General features: G+C 34.3%; 1 protein-coding gene across 1 annotated transcript in view; it reads left to right on the top strand.

Annotated features, from left to right (window-relative positions):
• SEMA3E (semaphorin 3E) overlaps window positions 1–21,091 on the top strand; it is a 66,057-nt gene extending 44,966 nt beyond the window's left edge. Inside the window, exons 5-17 of the mRNA XM_053464499.1 lie at window positions 6,111–6,204; window positions 9,849–9,968; window positions 10,425–10,567; window positions 11,807–11,921; window positions 12,302–12,371; window positions 13,701–13,845; window positions 15,156–15,378; window positions 16,479–16,570; window positions 17,474–17,515; window positions 18,320–18,486; window positions 19,259–19,326; window positions 19,541–19,680; window positions 20,012–21,091. Of these exons, the coding sequence (XP_053320474.1) occupies window positions 6,111–6,204; window positions 9,849–9,968; window positions 10,425–10,567; window positions 11,807–11,921; window positions 12,302–12,371; window positions 13,701–13,845; window positions 15,156–15,378; window positions 16,479–16,570; window positions 17,474–17,515; window positions 18,320–18,486; window positions 19,259–19,326; window positions 19,541–19,680; window positions 20,012–20,464 (1,872 nt within the window). The 3' untranslated portion in view covers window positions 20,465–21,091. The remainder of the gene's footprint in view (window positions 1–6,110; window positions 6,205–9,848; window positions 9,969–10,424; window positions 10,568–11,806; window positions 11,922–12,301; window positions 12,372–13,700; window positions 13,846–15,155; window positions 15,379–16,478; window positions 16,571–17,473; window positions 17,516–18,319; window positions 18,487–19,258; window positions 19,327–19,540; window positions 19,681–20,011) is intronic.
• The last annotated feature ends 1,079 nt before the right edge of the window (window positions 21,092–22,170 follow it).

Below are 22,170 nucleotides of genomic sequence, written 5' to 3'. Positions count from 1 at the left end.
ATTAAATATATCATAGACTATACTGGCAAAAGGCACTGGCCAGTAGCCACACAGTGTCATTAATTTGGAGACATTGAGTCACTTCTAGGTCCGTTTTTGAGTTTAGGAAGGATTTATGCACAGAGTGTATTCTTTTTGTGTTATTTTAAAGGGTTTCATGCAAAACTGGGTAACTAGGCTGACCTTGTCCACTAAGATGAATGTTGCCTACACACCCTTGTTTACTATAGCCATCTCATTGGAAGCAAAGTTCTCCTTTTAGCAACCATTAGCATTCCTTATTGTAGATTGCATCAGGGAGAAGAGACCCCTGAGTTTTTATGGAACTTGACATCTTGTCCTATGTCGGCCCAATAACAGGTATCAAATTCAACTAAAGAATTCTTGGTATGCTGGACATTCTGATGTCTGAACTCATAGAAAGTATTAGAAAATACAAATGGAAAAAGTGTGACAACTATTGCAGAGTAATTGTGCATTGAATTTTAAAGCTTAGATTTTGTTTAACATACATTATGTTAACCAGTCAGTAATACACTATGGCCCATCTGATTGATTTCTAATCACCAATTGACATTTTTTGTTTAAATAACATTCTAATAAATACTTACTCTACACTGTGTGTATTGCTCAAATATCTATTCAAACCCAATTGCTATGAATATTAAGTCATTAAATTATTTTATTTATGACATCCTTGCTTTGAACTCAATACATTTCCAAATGACCCTACTGCTTATTTGAAGTATTGATTTTAATCAATTATTGGAAATTAATCTATTGAATAAAAAAAACCAATACATTTTTTATTATATAATAAAATTAACCTGCATGTATATAGAGTTTAAATATGCAATTCAGTTTAAATATGTATAAAACACCATGTATAAAAATGTTATCTCCAAACAGGAGGTGACAGTTGCAGAGTCTCAATTTCTTACTTCAAAGTATCTATTTGATCATTATTCATTAACACTCATTGGTCGACCAAATAAACTCCGATGTTCCTGTTCTGTTTCCATGGCAAATGTCAATTTAATGGTTAGATTTATTTTGTTTGCCGTTTTGTGATTTGATTACCTTATCTGAAACATCTAAAACACTGATAATGGACCATAGCCTTGGTTGGCACATTTAATAATGCTGAAAATAGTCTTTTATCTCCTTTTCCTGTCACAGCTATTAAGGTGTTATATTTGAGGTCAGGTAGAGGCCTTCGGAAATATATAGCCATATTGATCTCTTATAAAAATTGTTTAAGCATAAAAATAAGGAATGGCCTCAACAAGGCTAGTTTTTATTATACTAATAAATTGATTTCCATTAATGGAAAACGATCCTATGTACATATTTACATTACAGGGATGTAATGATGAAAATTACAATCCGTTTGCTTGTCTTACTAATTAATTGTCAAATGTCCTGCCTTATTGATCACTAAGAAAAAATGAACTGGAAACGGAGCAAAGCTTTATAAGTTTATTGTTCCTCACTCGCAATACAGACAGAGGTCTATTTATTAAGTTGTAATGTTTTTGCTGGTTTGTAAAGGAATACACTAGCAAGATACCTGTCAGTTGATGTTTATAGACATATTGTCGGGTTTCTTATCTGCACAATAGCTAATGACATTTTAACTGGCTTTTAGTGGGAAAAAGAAATAAAGATAAGGTACTTAATTTGTGTTAAGTGACATTACTGCATCAACCTGCCACTTTGGTTGTTTGTGATCCTAAAGCATTTCTACATCTGCATTAACATAGAACTGTACACCAAATAGCAGACAATGCTACACGTCTGTTTATTTACCAAATATTACATAACGTACCAACAGAAAAGCCCCTGAGGGCTCATAAACATATGATATGTAACACTTATATGACTTGTTTATCTGCATTACAGTGTACAATTCCACATTAATACATAAGTGCAGATGCTTTCTCCTGATAATATTTTTACTGTAAGTGTCCTCTTGTGATTATTTATTATTATCCAAAGCATTTTTACCCAGTACCCATGCGATTTAAGAAGAAGGTTAAAAAAGATTAAAAAAGATAATATGAATATATTTGGGTAAGATGACATAGGCTTGAGCAAGGCTTACTCCTAATGTCTGGCCCATCATAAGTGGGGAGTGAGTAAGTAACACAGCATATTAGGACCTTCTCTTGAAATTTACAATTGAAATTGAATGAAGAATGATAACACACATGGAGCTAGAGATGAATGGGGCAATGCTTCCACATTTACTATTTTGAATTTTGAAGGAGAAAAGCCAACATAGGAAGACAAGCGGGGGCTATGTGGTTTTTTGTCTCTAATAGGGAATGTTTCATGAAAAGTCTTAACAGGGAGAAAAGAAGAGAGGAAGAAAGAAATAAGCCATGAGATATGCAGAGGGACCATATTAAGAATAGTTTTTTCATATGTGGTAGAAATATAAGAAGGAGTAAAATCATAAAAACAGAAGCTTAAATTGAATTTAAGACCAAGGAAACTCAATATGTATCGCTTGGAAGAAAGACGAGAAAGACGAGGATATTTGGATACTTAAAGGGATTCAACAAAGTACAGGATGGAAGTTTATTTCAAAGGGGAGAAATGTTAAAACAAAAGGTCATAGTCTTCAACTAGCGGGTGAGATACTTAATGTTGCAGATAAATGGAAAAGCCTTCCATCAGAATTGGTAGAGGCTAATACAGTAAGGGATCGGCATAAATTTATACTGAACCTAAGACAAGATAAAGGACTGATTAAGACCTGAGTCTTATATCAGGGGAAAATGGCTCAATGGTTCTTACCTGCTGTCAAACTCTATGTTTCTAATTCTTCATGGGATAATATTAAAAGGAATGTTTTTAAAAAGGGTGCAAATGGATCTTGAAAACACCGGGGCAGATGGTAGTTAAATATATTAACTATAATTATATAATACGGAGAGCGAAAGTGAGGAATTGGTCTCTCTAGGTTATGCTCTTAATCAAATGAAATAAAGATTGAAGATTTTCTGAATTTCCGTTTCTGATTATTTACACTACTGAACAAGACAAAGTGTTCTGTTTCACATTCGTTTCAAAGGTTAAGTGCGTATCATACATATTCCTTCCTGATATTTATTTACACAAGAAGCCTGAAAACATATTTTCCATGGTGAAAGCTTAAATCGCAGTGTTTTCAGTGGTAAACCACAGGCAACTCTAACTTCTGAAGTATTGTTATTCTACAACCACACAATTTAAGCAGTTTACAGCAGGGTGTAACTTGAACATTTTTCAAGAATTACATCATTAAAGCATTTTTCTTGCTTCTTTTGGACCTAAGAGCAACCACCAAGCCAGGAAAACAAGAATGCCTGATATTATTTTAATGGAAGCCAAAAACCTTACTCAGCTTCGCATGTGTTTGCTGACATTCCTAATGTGCTTATACCACCTTTTAAAATGCTATGCAATGTCTCCAGAAGATATTTAATGTGTGGAAATATAAATAGGCGGACTCAGATCCTATTAGCTTGAAGACATTTAGACCTATAGATCTGAATATGTTCTGCCTTGAACATGATTGATTTAATGTTAGTGGATTGACTAAGATTGTGGATTGTGGCAAGTCAAAGCCATTTGCTCTACAGTTTTAACTCAACTCTGAAGGGATGTTTGGTTTGTAAGTTCTTCAAGGGAGTTCCTAAATGAAATGGTTTATATCTGTGTGCATAATTAAGATTCTGAGAAACGCTGAGCACTTGGTAGCACATCTTGACCAGTGACTTTATAGACTCTACTTAAACACAATTTAAATGGATTTAATGTCTTTGTAAAGAACTATTTTTAAACATTCATAATAGTGTTATGACATCATGTGGTTCCTGAACAGATAATATATACATATATATATATATATATATATATATATATATATATATATATATATATATATATATATATATATATATATATATATATATATATATATATATTATCAAGCAATTTACTTAATTTACTTTAAACACTATTTGTATTTGGCAGCAAAACTGTAAGGTTTTAATACTTAACTGGCCCTTCCTTAACTCTTTTAAATTGTAGCATGTGTTTTCAATAGGGTTAATGTCATGAGCAGGCTATTGAAGGAGCTTTGAAATAGCTTGAGTTCACTGGAGGTTTTTCGTGTCAAAATAGCTGGAAGTTCTAAGGTCATGCACCCTTATCTAATAGATATTTTCATATGTAATCCCTGTTCAATTTAAATTGCCAACATGTGGAAATGAATCCATGCAACAAGTTAAATGAAATGACTCCGCTTAAATGAAAATACTTCCATCAGTCACAAGCTGTTTTTTTTGTTAATGACATCTGTAAATTTATTAGCGTCATACAAGCCTTGCAGTCCCTTTGGCTTTCCCATACGCCTGCAATCATTTAACACAGTGGATCTTTTATTGTTGTTATTTTAATTAGGGCATCTTTGTCAGTAGACCATATTCATAGGTACTCATTCATGATGTGAAAAAGTTCTTTAAAGAAAAATGAAGTACTGCTTTTTATCTCCAAGGACTGTGGTGGAAAATCTATTACAACTAGTAGTGTTTTTTTATCTCTGTGTATTGATTATAGCAATACCACTGTGTATACATCTCAATCGTATATAATCGTATATATATATATTAAATTGGGGAAGTGGTATAAGCTAGGTTTAATAAATTTTCTGGGTCTGGTAATGTGTTAAAGCATTTAAGAAAGAAACCTAAATGTTGTATGTGAAAAACATTTATAAAAAAGATATTTGTCCTTATTTAGATTCAATTTACTAAAACAGCGAAATGAGAGATTAATCTGACATTTTTTATTGAAATTCTTTAAATGAATTCAATAGTGTTTGAGGTATTAAAATAAATCATCCAATTTACTGATACATGATTGCTCAGAGCGCTGTTTTGCTAAAGATCCATGTGTCCTTTTTAGGTTTTACAAGAAAATGAAGCGAAACAACCTGATATCACTCACTTAAATTGGCATTGTTTATTCACCTATTAAGTCCTGCTGACTCAACGGGGCTGCACCGGACTTCTAGGACTTGTTAGCCCGCACTTTTTATATGTAGATCTCCCTTCTTTTCCCCAAATGTTAAAAATGGAGTCTCAGATGAGCTGAGGTTACTACTCAGGTGCAGCTTGGATATCTGTTAATACTTTTGTTGCAATATTTTCTATTTGTCATTGGTCACAATTTAAGTTTACCAAATCGCCAAATACAGACAACTTGGGTTACATTTTATCACATTTATTTTTATAGGCCCAGCGGATTCCATAATGCTGTTATAGTAGGGGCAGCAAAATAACAAAGGCAATATAAAATTGACAATAACATTAACACAATAAAACATACTGTTACAGTGGGAGAAGAAAGCCCTGTGCTTGAGAACTTACAATCTATTAGTAGGTTTGGAGGAAATGAGGTAGAAGGAAAGGGCCCGATTGGGTGTGGATGATTTGATTGTTGTGAAGGTAATGTGTTGAAGTGATGTGGAGATCTTGAATCTGACACCCATGTTTGACCTACTAAGACCACAATGCAACATACTGAGGCATTAAGGAGAAACTAGAAACTCAAAGGTGGTATTCTAATACTCTGGAAGCAAGGCTCCTTGTGTACAATATTAGCTCCAAGATAAAAATAACCATCACTAGGAAACCTCTGTCAACACCCTAACTATTAACAAATGTGCTAGTTAAGAAAGGATTTCTCAGCTTATCACTTCCTTGAAAATGTGTCCATTTGTGTTTATTGTCTAGCATCCATTTTAAATTACAGTACCACATTTCAAACTCCTGTTTCTTGCTTCCAAATGCTCTAGTTTTGACACTAAGCCAACAAACTGTTATCGGATACGATGCCCCATGTAATGTAACTTGGGAGTTTGCAGGTGACTTGTTGATATCAGAGGGCTGACATGTCCGTTTGCAGCTGAGTCTGGCACTTTAGTGGATAGTGACATGTGATGAAATGTTAAAGCTTCCATCGTAGAGAATAGACCTCAGTGTCTTGAAAGCATCATACATAACAAACAAGCAATGACATTGCGTGCTTGTCTAATAACAATGTTTTAATGTTTACAGGAGCACATATTTCAGCTTGAACCACAGAAAGTAGAAAGAGGACGTGGGAGATGCCCTTACGACCCCGACTCTTCAATTGTTTCTACCTTTACTGGTAATTGAAGCACTTTTTCCATAAGTGGACAATATTCTGTTATGTTTGTATTCACTCAAACTGGCTAATGAACACTAAAGACCATTATGCATTTAATTTCCTATGTAAGCTGCCTGGAAGCATGAATGAATTTATAATGTGTCATACTACACTTATGAACAGTTTCCATGTACTAAGCATTCAGATTCTTTCCCCACCCTAGGAAGCATTATTTATATTCTGCAAATCTTTTTCTAGATTACAGTGAGAAACTGGACAACAAATCTGTTTTTTAGTTATGTATGTTATTAGAATTTCATAAGCTTTATATTGGTCAAAATGTAAAATATGCATTATATGTTCAGTTTTCTTTACTTTCATAAAATATTAAAAAATAATCATTGCTTTTAAGAGAAACTGAAGAAATTGTAGTTTTAGTGGACTAACCAATTTAGATCTCATAATACTCCTTGAAAAGATGATTCAGTTTGAATGTATTTATACACCCATTGTCCTTAAAACAATGTCAACCTCTTACATAAAAATGATCTTGTGGTTTTTGTATTTCATGAACAATACCCTGCAGGTTTTCTTGTGGTTTAAAGAAAAAAAAAGGATTATATTTCTCAAAAACCGCATATGCAATTATATGTGGCTACTTCACTAAATGATATCCTCATGAGCTTGCAGATTCATGAACCATTGAATACAAAAGGAGTATGTAATATATTATATTGCTCTGGCTCACTGAGAAGCTGAATATGTTTAATTTGTAAGCATTTACTTATTTAATAATGCATTTGCATTAAGATTTAAATATTTCTGTCCTTTACATAAGAGACAGGATGGTGACTTATAGCCCAGGAGGCATGCTGGCCCAAGTGTCACTTGTAATGAGGTAGTCAGAAAAAAGCTTGTCAGAAATAATTTAGCAGAAAATGGAGAGGATATTTCTTATTATAACAAAACAGTGCTCACCCCCAATCGGGGAGATGACCTTGGCTTGCATACTGACTATCCTTTTCTCTAAGTACCAGGGGCAGTGTGTCTCTCTGACTATCCTTTAGTAGAGGGGCTGCTATGTCCCGCGTGGCACACTAGTTGCGTCTCGACTTCGGCTAGTCAAGTGAACACCCTCATTATTATTGATCCAGAGAGGAACTTCTACATTCACACATTTACTATCAATCCTGCTACTCGGACTCCTCGTCTGATTGCACATGTGACACCATCTTTTCTCTGGGTAGTGCTTGCAGCAGTGGTAGCACCAGGGGTGGTTGTGGTGGCACTGATAGTGGTTTTATTCCATGCTTTGTCATAGAATAGCTATCATTAACCTGGATGCCACAAAGTCACCAGCACATGACCCCTCTGTGAGCTCTAAAATCATGTCTTACTTTGGTACCTGAGATGGACAGGATATCAGCACTACTAGAGCGTGAATGTACTGCTGCATGCGGCTTGTGGTAGTTCAACTAGTGACTGAGCAAACAGGCTTTAGCCTTTTTGGAGCTGGTGTACCGGAGTCACCTGGCTACTTTTTTTGTACACGCTTGCCGCCAGCTGTGCCCAACCCATGAAAACTTGAATCACTTCATATTCCCATATGTTTTGTACTCGCTGTTTCACACAGTCAAATGCCTAATTCTGTCACCAATATTTTTCAATTAATATAAGAATGATTTTATTTTGTGTTGTCCACAATCTAGATATTTGGCTGGTAGAGTAAATGTGCAACTGTCTTAATAAACTACTCATGAACAGTATTTTAACAACTAAACAGTATTTTAACAACTAAACCACTGTACAAGCACAGTCACTTGCCTAATTTTGTCACTAATATTTTTAATGTTTTGTATTATACAAAAATAGAGGTTAATTTTTAAATTGAGACAACAGCCCTAAAATAAATAAATAAAACATGTCTGCTGCAGTCCCTGTATATCAATAATTAACTAATATACAGTACCGCCTTCATCTCTGTCAATCTCTTCAATGACTGCCAACCAACTTCTTTATGGATGCCTACAAACTTATGCCTTAACATCCTTTAGCTAACTTTCCTAGTCACTTTCCTGCAATACTTATACTAGTGTGGCTGGTCAATCCCTAACGATAACATACCATATTTCCCTCTAGATTGTAAACTTGTTTGAGCAGTGCCCTCCTCACCTGTTGTTTTTGTATGTCATCTTGTTATGTTAAATACTACTTGTTATGTCCTGTCTACCCTTCGTACAGCGCTTCAGAATCTGATGGCATTATATAAAACAATAAATAATAGTAAAAATAACACACTACAGCTTCTTCAGTTCACCCCCCCCCAGTACTTTTTCTGAACTAAACTACTGCGTTGACTTGCAGTATGGTAGATTATCAATGGCCATCAATCTCAGGCTCTCAACACTGTAATTAACTTGTCACTGACCATGTCACACTCCAACTCTCATCAGTCTATAACTGCTGCTACTGACAGGTTACAATGAAGTCAGCACACTTATATATCTGATGCTTGTCCCTTGCCCTTGTGAATGCTGATTAGCCAGAGTGAAAAATTAAGGAAAAAATGTCTCATCATTCTGACATTCAACTTTTTTTGGACTTCTAATTATGTCCATTAGTGAAAACACCCTAATCCATAGTAAATGTTGCATAATGCATGAGGGTCAACTATTACAAACCTAAATGTGTAATAAGAATTGGATTGTGTGGTGGTGTAATGGATCTGTGATAGAGTTAAGTTCTACCACACCTAACCTCTAATCCTGAGTACTGACATTTCAATTTTACATTAACAAGTTGCTCTTTGGTATCCAATAGAAGTGTCATTGACCATAGATATCTTTTAGATGGCAACGTATATAAATTAATGATCAGAGAGTTTTGAAAACATTTATCATATTTTAAGGGAGATGCATCAAATAAGTAAGGTATCAACAATTTCATTTTTATTTTGTTAAAACATTTTATTAATTCACAGTAAACCAAACGGGTACATAATATAATTATGACGAGACAAATTATCACTGTGTATCCATTCTGCAACATGAAGTAAAACCTCTGTTGTATATAGTTGTATAATGCATAAATATATACACAGCCAAGGCTTGCTGAAAGTTTTTACTCAATTTAAACTCCATCCCTAGACCGGTACAAGGCTGCCACCTAGTGATCACTGGTGTAGCTACATGTTTGATCTTCTTATAACAATACATTTTCTGGGTTTCAAGTTTCCTGTCTCACTTGCCATCTTTTGTAAGGTTTAATCCTCATATAAATTTGCCTCCATTAGTAGTGTGTTTATATTTTGGCATCTTGCATTTTTAGCACATATTGTATTTTGACCTCCAACCGTAGTTAACCATCCATTTTTAAAAGAAAAAACATACAATGTAATTTCATCTTTTTCCTAACTTGCTTTACATGTTTCTTAGAGAAGCTTTTTAGTATAGTTGTTTATGTTAAGATACTTTAAACCAAAAAAATGTATTAACCGTATCAAATTTCATTGAATTTTATCAACTTGCTAGTATTCCATGCAATCAGTGAATATTGAAGTCAGGGTCTGTAAACTACTGAATGGTTCACCACAAAAGTGGAGTAAAGCATGAGATTTACAAAGATTTTTTTTAAGCATTTTTAACCAATGTTATATTCTATCATAGGTGGTGAGTTATTTGTTGGTCTGTACAATGACTTCTGGGGGAGAGACGCTACTTTATTTAGAAGCATGGGACATCTACCCCATATTCGAACAGAACATGATGATGATCGTATCCTTAAAGGTGACTTTTTTAATTGATTGCTGCCCTTGACCGTCCTGATATTTTATAAGAGAGCATTTTATTCAAATAAATCTGATACATTTGAGTATTGCTTGTCACTTGTCTAGATGAAGTTAGCAATAATGTTATGGAATCATATATTATCTGCACGGTGTCTTATTGTAATAAAGCAAATGCTACTAGAGCAGAAAATTAGATTTCCTATGATAAGTACCGGTATATGTTGTGGTAGGGAAGATTCTTAATCAACAGACTTTGATTATATTTCTCTATCTGGTTATATCCATCTGTCTGTACTACTACTATCAATATTTTTAGAAATTACTACATACAATATGTATTTGATAGATGCAAAGATAATAAACACAAACATTGATTTGGTTAAAACTGATTCTATGGTCATATTATGTTTCACAACAAAGTTATTGATATTTTTTTTTTATTGTGGCACCCTAGAACCAAAGTTTGTAGGCTCCTACATGATTCCAGACAATGAAGACAAAGATGACAATAAAATATACTTATTTTTTACTGAAAAAGCAATGGAAGAAGACAATGGAGTTCAGGCTATTTACTCCAGAGTGGGTCGGGTCTGCGCAGTAAGTGACAGAGTTTACCAAATTCAATGACTATAACATTATCTCTTTTAGTGTTGGTGGTCAAAGTTTTGCCATAATTAGACTTAGGACAAAAACTTCCACTTCACCTAGAGAAACCTATACATTTTTCTGCACCATTTTTCTTCACAAAGGCAAACTGTACTTCCCGATACGTGCCACATACACTGATCAGCCATAACCATACCTGGGAACTTCTTCACTCCGGCTACCAGGAGCCTTCCCTTGTGGGATGCGACCAGGACTGCCCACTGCTGTCGGTGGGCGGTCCTGTGATGCCGGTGCGCGGTCCCACGGATGTCTGTGGGAGTTCCCGCTGATGGGGGCATTCTTGCTGATGTCAGTGGGAAACACTCCCATTTAAAGGGCAACGGGACAGGGTGCGGGGTGTGTCAAGACCCCGTTCCCGCGACCCGGAGGATTCGGCTGTTGACCTAGAAAAAACAGACCTGGAGAGTTCCCAGGTATGCCTCCAGAACATACCTCCTGACCCTTCGAGTCATGGAAACCTCTGAAGGTGTGGTGTGGTATCTGGCACCAAAACTTTAGCAGCAGATCCTTTAAGTTCTGTGAGTTGCGAGGTGGGCCTCCATGGATGCATCCTGGTGCCATATGTTCTCCAGGTAACCGACGAGTCCGGCGCACACCTTTCTATTGCTGATCGGTGTATAGCAGGACAGGCATACATACAAAGGGGTTACATATTGGAAATATGAATCTAGACAACTATTCCACCTTTTTACCCCTGGGACAACTAGAGGAGGGCTACAACTCACATCACCCTCCTCATCATTCTGGCTCAGGGTGATGGAGGCTGTACTCCTCAAAAGTCCATCAATTCATTTTTATATACAAAAACCACACATATTTATGTATACTATTCTTTTGTGAGGAGGCTACCTTTGAGATCACAATTACTGACCCCTGCATGTTAGAAAGCATCGGAAATGTTTGTAAAGCTCTATCGTACTTCATTTAATTCATATGTAGTACATAGATAGAACAAATAACCTCAACTTTGTCATTTTATAACATTACTTATTTAAGCTCAGTTCACATATAACTACAGCATTGGGAGATATATAAAGTATAGGATCACATAGTCCAGGCTGGTTTCTGACATTGTACAGTTTGATATTTTTTTGTTACAAAAGTATATTATGAAAAGGAATTCTTTCACAGTGGATCATTTTATATTTTTAAAATGTACTTTCTTCTTAGAATGATATTGGAGGACAGAGAATGATGGTAAATAAATGGACCACCTTTCTAAAAGCTAGGCTAACCTGTTCAGTCCCAGGACCCAATGGAATTGACACATACTTTGATGAACTCGGTAAGTGAATTGCAGATTAAGGATATGTATTTCAATCATGCTACATTAAAATAAATTCCAAAAACATAACAGCAAATCTTAAATTGTTAGCATCATAAGTATAAGACAATAAAATGCCCCAAAGGGCTTCATCTCTCAAGTATCGTTTTCCTATTATTACCATTACTCCACCTACTGTATATATATATATATATATATATATATATATATATATACACACATACATACATACATATACATCAATAGATAAGCATTAGCAGATACACCTATTCAGTATTAGCTGAGAGACATTAAAAGGTTTAGTGAACACTTGCCTTTGGTATTTGCTGATTTTTCGGTATTAAAGTAAATTGTCTTTTTATCATGTTTTCCTAATGCAGAGGATGTTTTCTTGTTACACACCAGAGACAGTAAGAATCCAGAGATATTTGCATTATTCAGTACTACGAGGTAAGATAATAGTTTAGATAACATATTCGTCTTACTTGTGTATCCTCCACTTCACAAAAGAATACAGAAGTATTTCAAACTCAATACAAAATAGTTTAATACATATTTACTTTTCAAATGAATTTAGAATGACTACTAAAACAATGGACTTGACTGCTACCCCAGCATAAGCTGACAGGTTTATTACTGGATTGGTTTGAGGTTCCTAGTCAGTCTTTAAGTAGAAATAGCAGACAATTTAGACTTTCCAAAATAGTTATACCTTACACCCTCCAGTGCCCTGGGAAGCAGCATTGCTTTTCTTGCTTAATGAGGAAAAATCAGTAATGGTGACCAGGAAACTGATGGATCTACGAGGGTCTCATAATAAACCCCCCTGGGTAATGTCAAAGCAAGAAAAAGCTTGCAAGAGATAAGCCCCCTCTTCTTCTGTGCCAGTATGTCTTAACATGCGGTAATGTTTTTGTCAGTTTTGTATATTGTCAGCTTAAATGTTGTTATTAAATTCTCCTCCTATTCTAATATCACCACAGAATTTGAGGGCAATCTAAAATTAAATGTAATGTAGGCATAAATAGAACAAAACGAAAATGGCTACTTAAACGTCATTTAACCTTTAGCTTTGAGAAACAAAGTCTGGCCAGTTTGCTACAAACAGGTTATAAGCTGAGTAATGTATATAAATATTGGTTAATCAATACTGACCATGTACCTAAATATTATACGCAAAGTATATAGTTTTCTCAGTGTTTAATTCCTTCATCTTGGCCACTCACAACAGAAACACAACCCGTGTCCTCACTAGTGTTTATTTTTGTAAGTTTTCTGTACCTCATTGCATTCTTTATAGTTTTATTATTAGATTTTTTTCAAAAAGCAGCAAAAACTGGCAGTACTTACATTAATTATATTGAAGTTAATAAGTGAATGCCACAGTACTACCACAGTCTCTTGGTTTATTACATAAACATCTAGAGTTGTAGTATAATTGACTTTGAACACAGCTATGCTATAATATATTATTATATAACGCCACTGTGCATAGACTGAACGTCCTATTTCAAGAATGTGACATTTAATTTGCTTTCTAATCACATAACTGCAATAGGTAGGGATTTATAAACATTTTGAAAAATTTAATACAATTGATGTATCCCTGCAGATTTAAGGTACAAAGCGTCCATCATGTAAGACTTTTGGTACATTTTACCGTGAACATGCAATTTCCGCTTTCAAAAAAAACATAACTTTCTGTAAATCGTTTCTTAAATTGTGTGTTTTTAGTTTCATAGATTTTTATTTAAAGCAAAAATATGTCTATCTTTTCAGCAACATATTTAAAGGCTACGCAGTATGTGTGTATCACATGGCTCAGATCCGAGAAGCCTTTAATGGCCCGTATGCTCACAAAGAAGGCCCAAACTATCACTGGTCAATGTATGAGGGGAAAGTCCCTTACCCCAGACCAGGCACGGTAAGTTGTCCTGGTAAGACTTGTCAGCTTTATTCAAAAGATGGTAAAATTACATGGAATGTCAAATCAGCCAAAACTGGCTTCCTGCAATCATTTACTCTAACACTTTGTTCTTCCAGCTGAGCTAAATAATTCAGCAAAGAATGGCATGACAAATTGAGCTAATACAAAGCCAAAAGGCAATCAAGTTCCATATGATGGTTGATTGTTGTGCAGTATAAAAGCTCAATGTGTATTAGTCAGTGGAATTAAATTATTACATCAGAACTCTTTATGTAACTATTGAGTACTATTTGTTGGGAACAAACCATATTATCTCCCAATTTCTGTGGCTAAAATGAAACTCATTAGTTGCATCAGCACTCTTCAACATAACAAACTAAGTTTTAAAAACATTATTTGAGTTAACTTATATTAGCTGTCCAGAAACTGGGGGTCAAAGCTGTATTTAACCGTTTAATTTACTCAAAAATGAAAGACAGAAGAATCATATGGCATAATGACATTAGGATTTTTACTATGGTTTTATTGCTTAGATATGTTTGCTGTGAATATCTAGTTGTACACATTGAATGTAACTCATTTCTAAATAATATGAATAACTAAAGCTATATATGGGGGTTATAAAGAGCAATTGTGACACTAATGGGTAAAATAGCATTTGCGAGTGGTGAGGATCGGGAATGCCGTGGTCTGTGTAGAAGAAAAAAATTACCTTGTTGATTGAATTGAAATTCAATTTAAAAGACAAGCTTCTGAGAATAATAACCTCTGTGTATCATGTCAAAAGTAATTCTAGTCACTGTCCAATAACATTGTGATCTGTGCATCATCACCCTGTTTACGCAATCCATATACTATTGTCTGTGTCTAAATTGTCTATCTGATTTAAGTCATTAGTAATACACTTAATGGAGGGTTGTAACTCCTGAAAGTCTTATCAACTGAATCGTATACCATTAACCAGGTAGATAGTTGAATTATACCATATATTATACTGTACATTTGAATTATTGTGCAGTATTAATGTCTTCTGTATAGTATCACTACTTCAACTGATTACCATATGTTAGGACTATCTCCAAACAAACCATTACAAGTCTTATGATACTCAGAAATGTTTGGAGGACCACAGCTGGACTGCTTTAGCATATGTGGCCAGTGTGAAACTCCTGTACAACATGAGAGAATGATTTAAGATTTGTTTTCTTTAAGAAGAAATAAAAAAGAAATTACCTTTATGAAGACATGGGTTTTGACCTGTCTTGACTGTATGTGTCTGACAACCTAGTATTTCCTTGTCATTTTAGTGTGCCAGTAAGGTGAATGGAGGCCATTATGGCACCACAAAGGATTATCCAGATGAGGCTCTTCGCTTTGCTAGAAGCCACCCATTGATGTATAAGTCTATTAGGCCTGTTCATAGAAAGCCAATACTTGTAAAAGCAGATGGAAAATACAAATTAAATCAAATAGTGGTTGACAGAGTTGAAGCAGAGGATGGACCGTACAATGTTGTCTTCATTGGAACAGGTAATATTTTCTTATAAAGTTGTTTTTTTAATATTTTTGTATTAAACAATTGGTTATTAAAACATTAAAAACTACTACTAATTTTTTTTTGGTAGAATTTACCACTGCTGAAAGTAAAAATAGATATTTCCATTTTCTAAGCATCTGTCATATTGTCTTGATTATAGACTGCCTTTGGATATAGGCTAATTAGACTAATAAAGGGATTTCTTTAGTGGTTCATAATAAGATTTGTGAGCAGGTGCTGGTGGGAGTAAAAGAGAGCCCCCATCATGAAAGATAACAGTGCCAGAGCAGGAAAGTCCTCCGCTGTATGGAAAAAGAGTTATGTGTAGCTCACCTTGTAGCAAAAAACATTGGGACTCTCTTCTGTTTCATTCATCAGCCTGACATTTTAATCCTGATTATAGGCCACAGATTTAACCCTTTTAATTTTTTTTTATTTAAAATTTAAGATTTAAAGATTTGTGGTACGGCCCATATGAGAGTGCAGTCTATCAGAAAAATCCAAGTCTAAGAGCATGAAATTGTTTTTATTATTATTGCTCTGTTGCTTTTAGGAGTAAAATTGAAGGGGAAATCTAGCCTAGTAGTTTTTACTTTATACATTAAGCATCATTTTTAGAATTGCTGGTAATATAAAAAAAAAACACACAACTAGTTTGATTGTACGAAATGCTGTACAGAACTTAATAACTCCAAGGTCAACAGTGGCAACCCCCCCAAAAAAACACGATTCTAACATTGTTCTTTGCTAAACCTCTCTGCCTTATCTGTTTGTTACCAACTAAAAGTGCCCCAAGTTTATGATCAACTCCACAAATTAAATTGGCAGAGAAGGGGGCTGGGGGAATATTATCATTAATGACGAAGGAGTGGATATATCTAATACTAGGCAATGTAATATACTTTAATACAATTTAATAATGCAATCTAGTCTACTAACAACTAAATATGTGAAAATCTTGGGGATGCAATCAAAGTAAAAAAAATAGTCTTTAGTATATAAATTAAGCTTTGACACTTGCACCTTAAAATGTGTAATACATTTAACTTAGTAAAGGCTTACTATCTGTTGTTCTTACCTTTATGATTATTAGATAAAGGGACTGTACTGAAAGTTATTACTATTTACAATCAAGACACTGAGACTATGGAAGAGGTTATTCTTGAAGAACTTCAAGTATTTAAGGTAATGCAATATTAGAATTAACGTTTACTTTTGTTTTAAAAAGTGTGTTCATCACGCCAGTGGTGTCGTAAGCAATTCAGCTAGCCAGCTTTGACCCTTAATGGTTTTTATGGCTCCCAGTATCTCCAGAAAGACATGTTCCATCATATCTGTTATTGATATTATGTTTATAATCTGTTATTTATAATAATATATAGTTATTTAATAGCTGACACCCATTTAAGAGGACAATCTTGTGTGTGTATATAAATAAATAAAACATGTCACAAAAAGAAGACATTACCTCTCCTTTTAAGTAGGCTTAGAAGTCTTTCTGTAAAGTTTCTAGCCAGAGAGCAACATATTTTTGTGATTGCCTTCTGGTTATGGTGAAGGTGAAAATGGGAGACATATGTCTAGCAGCCCTAAGGGACGTTTGACTGCAAACAGGCACATCTATTTATTGTAAATTGTAATAGTTATTATTACTATATTATTATAAGAATAGCATTGTGTGTGTTTATCACAAAGATAAATATAAAGGATGAAAATGTTCCTAGGAACTGGTGGATACACTATCGCGATATAGCATCTTCTACTAGTTATTACTGTTTTAGAGGGTTTGGGAATTGATCTCTTTAATTAGCAATTATGTTGTAGTACCAAATATCTGCCAGTATTATAAAGATTTAATGTTTTAATTATTGTGGACAATGTTAACAATGTGTGAATGTTTTGGTTAGTCTTAATGTTATTGTAATAGCGCTACAGAGTCTGCAATTAAGTCTATAAATAAATGTGACATAATATAAATCAGACATGAATCTTTCTTAGTGAACTGAAATAAATGTCACCGCCATCAATTATATTGCCAGCTTGTTTCAAATATTTTCTTATTTTCTTATTGTGTCTTTTTTCCCCCAGGATCCCGTTCCTATTATTTCTATGGAAATATCAACAAAAAGAGTACGTACAATGACAATTTTAGCTTTTAACTAAAATAGTTATGAGTCACATATTTCTGCGATTTACTTTTCAACCTGGCATTCTACTGTATTTTCTGAACTGAAAAAAGGTAGAACTTACGTGCAAATTAAAAAAAATGGGGGTGACCTTGTTTAAACTCAAGAAAAAGGTGTTTTTTTCTTCTTCCAAAAGTTCAAAACTACCCAATAAAGTCCAGAGCTAGATCATAGTTAGCATATTCAGATTCTGGCTGTATTAGTATAGAGGTGAAAATCATGGCATCATAAGTAAACTAAACATTTTAAATATGACATTGGGTTTAGGTATGAAATTAATACTTAATACACAATACAATACAGACATCAGAATTATATAATGTAATTACATATGTAATTATGTAATGTTTTAAGGTTTAAGTAACATGTATACCAAATAATGAGTGTTTGGATTGTGTTAGTATTGTGACTGCATAATAAGGGTTAAGGCAATGAAATTTGGGCCAGGTATATAGAACAGACAATTCAATTATATTGTCCTGAAATTCTTCATTGCTACAGAACCGTGTTGAAATTACCAAGCCATTCATTGAAGCCAACTTAATTAGATGAAGATGTGACTAATGTACCAAATATTCTAAACTGGTCAATATTTAAGAAGAGTAACTAAATGTAGTTAACTATAGCTTGCTGTCCAAAGTGTTCAGTTTATTATTTCATTACAAACTAATCAACTAATATATACTGTATTCCATTGTAAGCCATTTACAATGGTGAGCTAATTTATTTATTTTTTGTACTTAAATAGCAACAACTGTACATTGGATCGGAATTTAGTATTGCTCAAGTAAAAATTCATCATTGTGAGATGTATGGTTCAGCGTGTGCAGATTGCTGCCTGGCTCGAGATCCGTACTGTGCATGGGATGGCATCTCCTGCTCCAGATACTACCCATCTGGGGCCCATAATAAAAGGTAAATAACTTCAAATGATATATATGTTTTAGAAACAACTAATCTTGAGGTCTGCCTCTATATATTTATGTGTATTTGTAATAAACATAGTATAAGTATATTAACAAGGAATATGCATTGCATGTCCAAACAGGCATTTATGGCTTTTAAGACCTCATCTTAATGTAAATGATCTGAAGATGAGACCTCTGAGATCATTGGTCCACTAAAATGTATCACAGACTACTGTATCTTGATCTGGGACCAATAAGTCAACATCCATCATTTCATTTTTGTAAACCTTAAGCAGCAGTCTACAGTTATGCCAATTTAAGTATGTAGATTCTCTTATTAGGGTTTATTCAGTACATGTTGCAGGAAAGCTAAAGCCTCATCATCTTAATTGCGCACCTTAATTAACCCCTTCTTATGTGTGCCTACCCTCTGCTATGTTGTGTACTGTTACTTACAGGAGATGGCGTAGTGTGGAGAAGGGGCAAATGCACTAGTAAGAGGGACACCGCAAAAAAAATTAAAGGGACTTCTCAGCTGTCATGCATTAAAGTGGCGTATGTCCCTTTAACATGACCTGAAAAGAAAATATATAGGTTTCCTTAGGTAAAATGTGAGTTGATTATATAGCTGTCACCTAAAACTAAATATAGCAAAGTTACAAAAATTGTCCCATCCTCCCGCAAGAAGAATGTGCCACGCAAACTTTAATTCACCAGTTTTAAATACAAATCATACCTGAATAATTTGAATTTCTTTAATTTCATTTTAATTTTAATAGGCGATTTAGAAGGCAGGATGTGCGGCATGGGAATGCAGTCCAGCAATGCTTTGGACAACAGTTTAATGGTAAGCAAATTCAAGAAATCTATTTAGCTATTTCCTAAATGAATGCAAACTGCATACTTTACCACAATTTGTCTATAGCTGAAAATAATGAATATGAATTTTCTGCAGACTATAACAGAGTTTATTCTAGTTCATGTATAGTTATAATTAAAATGCATTGTCATATACTGCCAGCTTGATTTTCTCTTTAAAATATGTTTTCCTTATGTTTAAGGTGAAACTCTGGAAAAAACAGAAGAACAAATAGTTTACGGTATTGAACACAACAGTACTCTGTTGGAATGTATGCCACGTTCTTTACAATCTAAGGTTGTCTGGTTTGTACAGAAACCACATGAAACAAGAAAAGAGGAGGTAAGACAACTTTAAATACAGTTAGAGAATTATAATACAAGTTCTCCCACCTTTGGAAATATTGAAAGAAAAGTAATTCCTGCATATATTAATGCAGACAATGCCATCTTAATAAGGACTGCTCCACATTCAAACTACAGACTATCCTCGAAGCATTCCTCTCCATTACCACCTAAACTATCTTTCCCTTTCCAAACAATCCACTGCACCTACTTGGTGTTATATTATCATATTATTGTCATGTTGGACAGGAAAATCCCCTTGTTTAATGTAACAATTCCCACAGATGTCATTTGCTTGTAATAGTATGATGATTTTTTTTTTTTTTTAGATTAAAACAGATGAAAGAGTTATCAAAACAGATTATGGCCTTCTGTTTCTAAAGTTACATCGTGCAGATGCTGGGGTCTACTTTTGCCAAACTGTTGAGAACACTTTTGTGCATACCATTCGAAAAATCAGCCTTGAGATTGTTGAAGAAGATCGTGTAGATGAAATGTTTCACAAAGAGGAAGAGGAGGAAACAGTTCAGAAGATGCCTTGTCCAGCGCAAACCAACATCCCTCAGGTTTCTAAATCTTGGTACAAGGAATTTCTGCAACTTATTGGATACAGTAATTTCCAGAAGGTAGAGGAATATTGTGAACGAGTGTGGTGTACAGATAAAAGAAGAAAAAGACTGAAATTGTCACCAAATAAATGGAAATATGGAAACCCACAGGAACGGAAAGCAAGAGTGAAGTCTGAACATTATAGAATGCCAAGACATATATCTGGACCATGAACGGATCCTGTTCTGCTTTATACAAAGATTTTGTTTATTTTCATATTGGTATAAAAAAAAAGACTAGAAATGCTATATTTGTAGTGAACTTTCCTTCTATTCTGAAACATTTGACTGATCTGGCATTATGTAAATATTTATATATATATGTTCTTGTTATGGTTTAAAAATGTTTACTTGTATACAGTATATGTGTATTTTTGAAAGTTTTCTAAATGATTCCAATGTTCTTCCTTTTTTTAATTTATCTTTGGCTTTTTAGTCTAAAATTACAGAACTAAGTTTCATACAACAAAAAAACAGTATTCTTAGATTTGTTTAAAGAGGGTATTACGGTAATATTGCCCAATTAGATGTGGATATGTCACTTTTTTGGCATTAGGGCTACATATCAAAAACAAACTTTGTATAATATGAAGCACATTCTTTGACAAAATAATTGATTTCCAATGCTGCAAACGTTAAATCATTTATTAGAATGTCACTGTAGTTTTCTCTTTAAATAAGCAATTATTTCCATAAAATTGTATATTGTTATAATGTACGGTCAAATTATTTTGTCCTTTATATATAAATTTACTAAGTAGTCACAGATGTTTACTTACTTAGTAATAAAGGTCTGCAAGACATCTTAAAAAGTGTGTCATTTTTAACATTTGCCATAGGTGTTGTTTGATTATGTTTTTGATGTGCAAATATCCTTGGAAGGAACTCTAAAGTAAATTTCAAATTGTGAAGGCTTAAGCCATTTTAAAACATGAGAAAAACATGATTGCAGTTGAAAGGCAAATATAGATGTTGCCTATGGATGTGTTACCAATTTAAACATTATTAAAACTGAATTAGATGTTCTCTGTGTCATAATAATAAACATTATTTTAAGTAATTTAAATTATTGTGTGAGAATAATTACTAGTTTAATTTATTGCTGTATTTATCTATATATACATACACTATATGGACAAAAGGAAGATACTCAGAGGAGTGACCAAAAGGGACATTGACACCCCCAGTCAGAACAAAGCTACATACATATATATGTTATACGGGCAAAAGTATTGGGACACCTGACCATTACACCAACATGGTGACATTGCATTCCAGATACATATTAATATGAAGCCCCCACCCAAGCAAGGTCCATAAAGACATAGTTGGATGAGTTTGGTGTAGAAGAACCTGACTGGCCCACAGAACACTGACCTCAACCCATTGAACACCTTTTGGATGAACAAGAACGTTGATTGTGAGCCAGGCCTTCTCCTCACAAATGCTCAAAGTGCCAGACCTCACAAATGCTCTACTGGATGCAAAAATTTCCACAGAAACACCCCGAAATCCTGTGGAATTTATTCCCAGAGGAGTGGAATCTGTTATAGCTGTAAAGGGGCGGCAACTACATATTAATCTCTATGTATTTAGAATGCAATGTCATAAAAGTCCCTGTTGGTGTAATGGTCAGGTGTCCCAATACTTTTGTATACATACACACACACACACACACACACACATGTAGCTTTGTTCTGACTAGGGGTGTCAGCATTCCTATCAATCACTGCCCTATCTTCTGGCCTCCTGCAGTAAGATCCTGAGCCTCAGCTGTGAGAGAGTTGAGGTACATGACGATGCCTCCACCTGGCTGAGTATCCTATGTATGGATTAGCTTCCCAGACAGGAACATAATACATAACTTCAATATACAACAG

This window comes from Spea bombifrons, chromosome 4 (genome assembly GCF_027358695.1).
Source record: "Spea bombifrons isolate aSpeBom1 chromosome 4, aSpeBom1.2.pri, whole genome shotgun sequence".
NCBI lineage: Eukaryota > Metazoa > Chordata > Amphibia > Anura > Pelobatidae > Spea > Spea bombifrons.
This window is presented reverse-complemented; position numbering and strand designations above follow the sequence as displayed.